The following is a 7,460-nucleotide window of genomic DNA, read 5'->3' as shown; positions in this document are numbered from 1 at the left end:
GTTTGATCTTCAGCAATGTGACCGTGAGTGTCACGACCCATTTTCACAATAGGTCATGAGGGCGCCTGACACCCTTGTCAAGCAAGCCATTTGCGGAAACATTTCTAAATACGTATGTTGCTCTTAATTAAAAATAAGTGAAATAAACACTCAAAGCGGAATTTAAACCAGAAGAACTGAATACTGTAATAATATGACTACACAACCCTAAAATGATCGTCTACCAAAGTGTGTGCCAGAACCTGTTGTCACAAGCTACGGGCAACTAGTAGAATATATATCCAAAAGAATACCACACTACCCTACTGTTTAGATCCGACTAGACAGAAAATAACAATACAAAAGAAAGACTTCTTCGGCTGCGGATCGACATGGAAGGAAAGCAGCTCACCGTAGAAGTCCCAAGCCTGCTCACGAATGCGCACCAGAGAAGTAACCGGATCCACCTGCCTCAGACCCTGTACATTTAAGTACAGAAGCGTAGCCTTTGGCTAGGGAGGATTCACTGTTTCTTTGTCGGGTTCATTTGAACCCAGTACTTTATCATAAATTTATGTGTAAAAATCTATTAAAATTACAATAAATAGTTGCTATGAACCTATAATTTATAGTCATAGAATTCAGGACGAATGTGGTTTATTAGTAGAAATATATACTTTTTATTTTTATTTTTCATAATGCCAGTTTGATCACTTACTCCGGGGGGTATATATGAAAATAAAATCTAGCATGGTACCCAGTCTATAGCCGTTATCCATCTCTTTCACATATCCAAATGTGAGTCAAAAGGCAACAAATGATAGGATTTGGAGAAAGAATAATACAGCAGAGAGATTTCTTTTGCTTTCATTGTACCAGTGGATCTCTGTGTTTCCGTGGTGGTTAAAGAGGAGCCAGTACACCACATTCTTCCAATTTCTTTTCATTTCTCTTTTTGTTCTGCTTTTCTTGTGTCTCTAATCTTTTATTGCTTTCACAATGGCTGTCTGGTAGCAACAACTAATATTTCTCCTACACAAAGTACCTCCTTTCACAGGGGCTGTCTGGCTACTCTCTTTTTCTCCTTTGCCTTGTGGTTTGTGGTGTATTTTTTGAGGGTCTGACACAGATGCAGTAGCTGTTTTGGAGAGTCCGCGCAACGTAGCCTCTCAGACCTACTTCTGGCTTATTCACATAGTACTTGGATAACCAATTCTATCATTCTATTGAGACCTCCTTTCTGCAATAATAATTGCCTTAATCTCAAATTTAAGTGCTAATCCAGCAAGTAGCCAGCAACAATAATCTAAAGTTATACATACACAATGGCACTAACACTGAAGTTCCAATAATTGGAATACCAGTGTCCCGACAGTACCAGCTACAAAGCAGAAAGGTACAAACAAAAGAAACTAATCAGAGTCCAGAGAGGAAGTAGCCATTGTCCAAAAGTGAGAAGATTCACTCATTTCTGAGATTTGAAGTTCATACAAAATCACCCCCACAAAGTAAACTGATATAGAGGACATTATGTCTAGATGCTTTACCAGAAGCTGATGAAATACAAGAATTTACTGTCTCTTTACTTGTGCCATCCCAACTGGGCTAATACCTCATTACTGATACAATTTTTGAGGACGATAAGTTAAGGGAACAAGGAACCACTCTCTTTAAAAATCATCATTGTTGTTAAATTACAACATATTAGTTTCAAATCATAAAATTGGATTCATCTAACTAGGTTAAGAAAAATTCTTCAACACCTCTCATAAATGAAGGCCTAAGGGAAAATAAATCATATACACCCTTTTCAACCAGAGTTCAGTATATAAACTAACTAAATCAGGTACCCAGCTTCTTCTCTTTATCCTATACTTCATAAGCATTCACTTAAATCAACTCCGCCTCAAAATCTTTTATATTCACGGTAGCTGTCCCTACTAGTCGCCGACACTAGATCCATCATCATTTCAAAAATTAAATTTATATGGTTATTTATTTGAAAGATTAGAATGGTCTGCTTGGCAAGTGAGAGGTACCACACGTTCCCCTGGTTGCTGGATTGAATATAACCTCGATGCTGCTGTTTTCCAATCCACTTTTAAACCAAGCAACATTACTTATCTCTGTGGCTAATGTGGCCAACTCATGGCTTGAGAAGGATGGAGCGTCCGCGTAATCAACAAACTCAGGTCCCAACAGAGAACTTCCATTATTTTCCAGACTAGCATTGCCACAACAGCCATGGCCGCACTGGTGAGGCACTAATCTGTCACTGAAAGCTCCTTCAAGCAATTTGCTTATCCCAAGATCTGGCGATTGGATAGGAGTTAGTCGTGGAGTTTGCACTAGGGTTTCTGGGGCGTTCAAAGAACCATATGCGCTAAAAGCACTTATACGAGCCACAGGACGGAAGAGAGTAGGAGGATCATTTGCTACATCACTCCGTTGAACTTCTTCGTGACTCTTATCCTCATAGTGATTATCTTCTTGGTTTTCCTGAGAGCTAACATCTTTTCCTTCTATAGCTTTCGAAGAATTCACATCACCGCATGATTGGGTTTCCTCAGAGGATACTTTTGATTTTTCTGCACTAACATCTTCTGGAACATTGCTGGAGTCACTTCTTAACTTACCAAGTTCGGCACAGCGGCGCCTCAAGGTTGAATTCCAATGATTTTTAATGGCATTATCTGTTCTACCTGGCAAAAGTCTTGCAATTGATGCCCATTTGTTCCCATGAACAGCATGGGCCTGAAGGATAATCCGATCTTCTTCATCTGTCAAGAGTGGCAGAATTGTTAGTTTCATTCACCAGCTACTTGTATTGTATAAACTTGAATAACGATAGTTGCTTCTTAGGATCAGAAGCTACGGGTGCAACAACTGGAAACTAAGAAGTATATCTAGTTTGATGCAGCACATCACCAAATCTTAACATACACGCAGAACTCCACATTTCACAGCAACCCAGAAAGTATTGTGGATGCTTAGAGGTTTAATGTTAACCATGGGGAATGACCGACGGACCCAAGTCCTCAATGTAGCGAAGATGCAACCTCAATACTACTGCTTTCCCTCCTTTACTTCTCAAACAAATAGGAATGTAGTCCGTGCACTCCCTCTTTTACTTCCCAACCCAACTTAGCATAGGAGAAGTGGTCAATAACCAGCATGTCTGTTGGTCGGTCATATTAGCTTCTAATTAACCCCACATATAATTTTCTAAATTGCAAGATAATCAGGTATTTCACAGAGCACTGCTTTTAGTTAAGACTCAAAGAAACAGAAATACTTCTTTCGTCCATTGTGTGACACCATATGGTTGGGAGAGAGGAAGAAAACATTAGAATTATTATTGAAAAGTTAGTTTGCTGAAAAACATCATCTCAAAATTTGAATTTTAACAGTTTAACTTAAAATCTTAAAAACTTTGAAATTTGCACAGAATAGAGGAAGGCCGTCAAAAGTAATAGAGGTTGAGAAGAACCAACAAAGGCATCATAACCTTGTTCACTAATTTGCTGCAACCTATCTGTAGTCAAGTTTCAGTCAGTACTTAGATGTGATCGTTTCGACGCTTAGAGCAATAAAGAGATGCAAAGTGAGGGGCCTCGCTTTGCATGGATGACTCAAAGAAATTTCAAAGAAGTGTACTCTTCAGACAGTAAGGCGCAAAGCGATTCAAAAAGAAATGGTCAGTTAACTGAAAATGAAGTCCTTCTGCTATCTCACTACTAGGATTTGTCTTAAGAAATACGACTTGAGTGCGGTCTGATCTGCCAAAACCCCTTGATAAATGTCTTATGTCATGAGTATTTTCAGCTTAAATAGAGAGTTGAAATGAGCACAAACCTTATAATTATCAGGACACTAGGACTAGCTGGGATGAAAATACAAGTGCAAGTTTAACCATTTTTGAGGTTGCACTTTTGCACTTCAGACTATGTCATCATCATTCAGATTCTTCATTATCCGGTTTCTTGATTTATGATTTGACAGGCAGGGTCTGTAAAAACCACCCTTGCTTTTCCCCCTTAAATTTACACNAAACCTCCTTGGCACCTCCCTGAAGTACCGTCTCCCTGAGAACCGCCAAATGTGGATCATCAAGCTATCGGGCCTTAATCTCCCCCAATAACGAGGACTGAGCAACCACACATGCTAGAACTCGGCTGGACTCTAAAATGTCCAACCTCACAAGCCTATTAGCTAAGGACTAGCTGTCCAAGGCTAGTGGCCTCTCCTCTGCTAGAATGAATGCTAGGCTACCCATGCTCTCCGCCTTCCTGCTCAGGGCATCCACGACCACATTCGCCTTGCCCGGATGATAAAGAATGGTGATGTCATAATCCTTCAGCAACTCAAGCCACCTGCGCTGTCTCAAATTGAGGTCCCTCTGCTTGAACAAATGTTGTAGGCTGCGGTGATCGGTGTAAACCTCACAAGGCACCCCGTATAAATGGTGCCTCCATATATTAAGAGCATGAACAATCGCGCCAACTCCAGATCGTGCACGGGGTAATTTTTCTCATGAGTCTTCAGCTTACGCGAGGCATATGCAATAACTCTCCCCTCCTGCATCAACACACATCCCAGACCAACGCGTGAAGCATCGCAATACACCGTATACATCCCCGTACCGGAAGGCAATACAAGAACTGGTGTCGTAGTCAAAGCTGTCTTGAGCTTCTGGAAGCTCTCCTCACAATCATCGGACCAAATGAATGGGGCACCCTTCTGAGTCACTCTCGTAAAGGGTGATGCAATAGATGAAAAGCCCTGCACGAATTGCCGGTAATAACCTGCTAATCCCAGAAAACTCCTGATCTCGGTCACTGAAGTGGGACGTGGCCAACTCTGAACTACCTCAATCTTCTTGGGATCCACCTTAATACCCTCTCCGGACACAATATGCGCAAGGAATGCCACTGACTCGAGCCAAAACTCACACTTGGAGAACTTAGCATACAGCTGCTGCTCTCGCAAGGTCTGAAGCACTACTCTCAAATGCTGCTCGTGCTCTCCCAGGCTATGCGAGTATATCAAGATGTCGTCAATGAAGACGATGATGAAGGAATCAATATAAGGCCTGAATACCCTGTTCATCAGATCCATAAATGTTGTTGGCGCATTGGTCAAGCCAAAGGACATCACTAGAAAATCATAATGGCCATATCTAGTCCTGAATGCAGTCTTCGGAATATCCGAGTCCCGAATCTTCAGCTGATGATACCCTGACCTCAGGTCAATCTTAGAGAACACCCTAGCTCCCTGCAGTTGGTCGAACAAATCATCAATACGAGGCAACGGGTACTTGTTCTTGATGGTGACCTTGTTCAACTGGCGATAATCAATGCACATCCGCATGGTCCCATCCTTCTTCTTCACAAATAGCACTGGTGCGCCCCAAGGTGATACGCTAGGCCTGACAAACCCCTTTGATAACAACTCCTCTAGCTGCTCCTTCAGCTCCTTCAACTCCTTAGGAGCCATACGGTATGGAGGAATAGATATAGGCTGAGTGCCTGGCCAAATCAATACAGAAATCAATATCGCGATCCGGAGGCATGCCAAGAAGATCAGAAGGAAAAACATCGGCGAACTCTCGGACTACTGGTACTGAATCAATCGTCGGAGACTCTGCAGTGACGTCTCGAACATAAGCTAGATAGGTCAAACACCCCTTCTCGACCATGTGTCGAGCCTTCAGGAAAGAAATAACCCTGCTAGGCATATCAACTGTGGAACCCTTCCACTCCAATCTCGGCAATCCTGGCATCGCTAGTGCAACAGTATTGGCATGGCAATCAAGGACGGCGTGATATGGAGATAACCAATCCATGCCTAGGATGACCTCAAAATCAATCATATCGAGCAATAGAAGATCAGCTCTAGTCTCGAGACCACAGAAAGTGACCACACAGGACCTGTAGATCCGATCCACAACCACAGAATCACCCACAGGGGTGGACACATGAACAGGAACACCCAAGGGCTCATGAGAAATAACTAGGAAGCGAGTGAACAGAGATGATACATATAAATAAGTAGACCCTGGATCAAATAATACCGAAGCATCCCTACCACCAACGGGAATAATACCTGTGATGACGGCATCTGAGGCCAATGCATCCGGCCTGGCTGGAAGAGCATAGAACCTGGCTGGAGCGCCGGCTGTCTGACCTCCACCTGACTGAGTAGTAGCTGGCTGACCTCTCCCTGTCTGGCCTCCACCTCTAGGATGGCCTCTACCCGTCTGCCCTCCACCTCTAGGTGGCTGGGCAGCTGATGCTGGAGTCGTGGGCTGCTGACCCTGCTGCACTGCCTTGCCCCGAAGTCTGGGGCAATGCCTCCTCATGTGACCAGGATCCCCGCACTCAAAGAAACTCCGCGGTGCGGCGACCTGCTGCCCAGAGGGCTAACCCTGATGACCTGAAAATCTACTGGAAGAATCCTGAATAGCCGGTGGACGGTATAAACCCTCCGTCATAGCACTGAAATGAGGACCGGAAGAATATGGAGGACCTGAATACCCACTGGAGGAGCCCTGAATAGCTGGAGGGCGATAAGAAATCTCCGGCATGATGCTAAAATAGGAGCGCGTGGGAGCACCCCGAGCAGGTGGTGTGCTGAAACTGGGGGCCTACTAGACTGACCTCTACCGAACTGACCTCTACCCCTAGCTGGGGCGCCTCTAAACTCTCCGGAGAATCTGGCCCTCTTATCCTGCTGCATCTGCTCTCTACCCCTCAGACGATAACCCTCAATCCTGCGTGCAATCTCAACCACTAGCTGGTACCCTGTACCCATCTCTACCTCTCGAGCCATACCAGACCGGATGGTGGGATGTAATCCCGCAACAAACCTCCGCACTCTCTCTGCCTCTGTGGGAAGTATCATAAGTGCATGGCGAGACAACTCAGAGAACCTCGCCTCGTAGTCGGTCACTGACATCTGACCCTGCTCTAGGAGCTCAAACTGGTACCGCAGCACTTCCCTCTCTGAGGCCGGAATGTATCGATCCAAGAATAACTGAGTGAACTGACCCCAAGTGAGGGGAGGAGAACCTGCTGGCCTGCCAAGTACATAGGACTGCCACCATCTACGTGCTCTGCTCTCAAGCTGAAAAGTAGTGAAGTCAACTCCATGCGACTCCAATATCCTCATGTTGTGCGCCTGTCCCTGCACCTGTCTATGAAGTCCTGAGCATCCTCATGACGCTCACCCTCGAAGACCGGAGGATGAAGCTTGGTCCATCTGTCTAATAGTTTCTGTGGATCACCATCCACAGCTGGCCTGGGCTGGGGTGCCACTGCAGCAACTGGCTGAGCCCCATCTGCGGGTAGTGCACCCGGAGTCTGATATACTGCAGCTGCGTGGCCTGGAGCCTGAGCAGTAGGGGTCTGGGCTCCCCCGTCCTGCCTGTGAGTGGCTGGGTCTGCTGGAAATAACCGAGCCTGAGTCATAGTACTCCATGA

At 44.8% G+C, this 7,460-nt stretch overlaps 1 protein-coding gene across 1 annotated transcript; it reads right to left on the bottom strand.

Annotated features, from left to right (window-relative positions):
* Nucleotides 1-1,556: 1,556 nt before the first annotated feature.
* Nucleotides 1,557-2,805, bottom strand: LOC109222109 (myb-related protein B-like). The gene has a single exon (XM_019386511.1). It carries the CDS (start codon nucleotides 2,788-2,790, stop codon nucleotides 1,987-1,989), a length of 804 nt encoding a protein of 267 aa, XP_019242056.1. The 5' UTR covers nucleotides 2,791-2,805; the 3' UTR covers nucleotides 1,557-1,986.
* Between the last annotated feature and the right edge of the window lie 4,655 nt (nucleotides 2,806-7,460).

Source organism: Nicotiana attenuata, unplaced genomic scaffold (genome assembly GCF_001879085.1).
Source record: "Nicotiana attenuata strain UT unplaced genomic scaffold, NIATTr2, whole genome shotgun sequence".
NCBI lineage: Eukaryota > Viridiplantae > Streptophyta > Magnoliopsida > Solanales > Solanaceae > Nicotiana > Nicotiana attenuata.
The sequence above is the reverse complement of the archived record's forward strand: the minus strand, read 5'-3'. Positions and strand labels throughout refer to the sequence as shown.

Bases quoted from the DNA above. Each gene is read 5' to 3' on its own strand.
- LOC109222109 (XM_019386511.1), bottom strand. From the start codon at position 2,790: ATGAAACTAACAATTCTGCCACTCTTGACAGATGAAGAAGATCGGATT.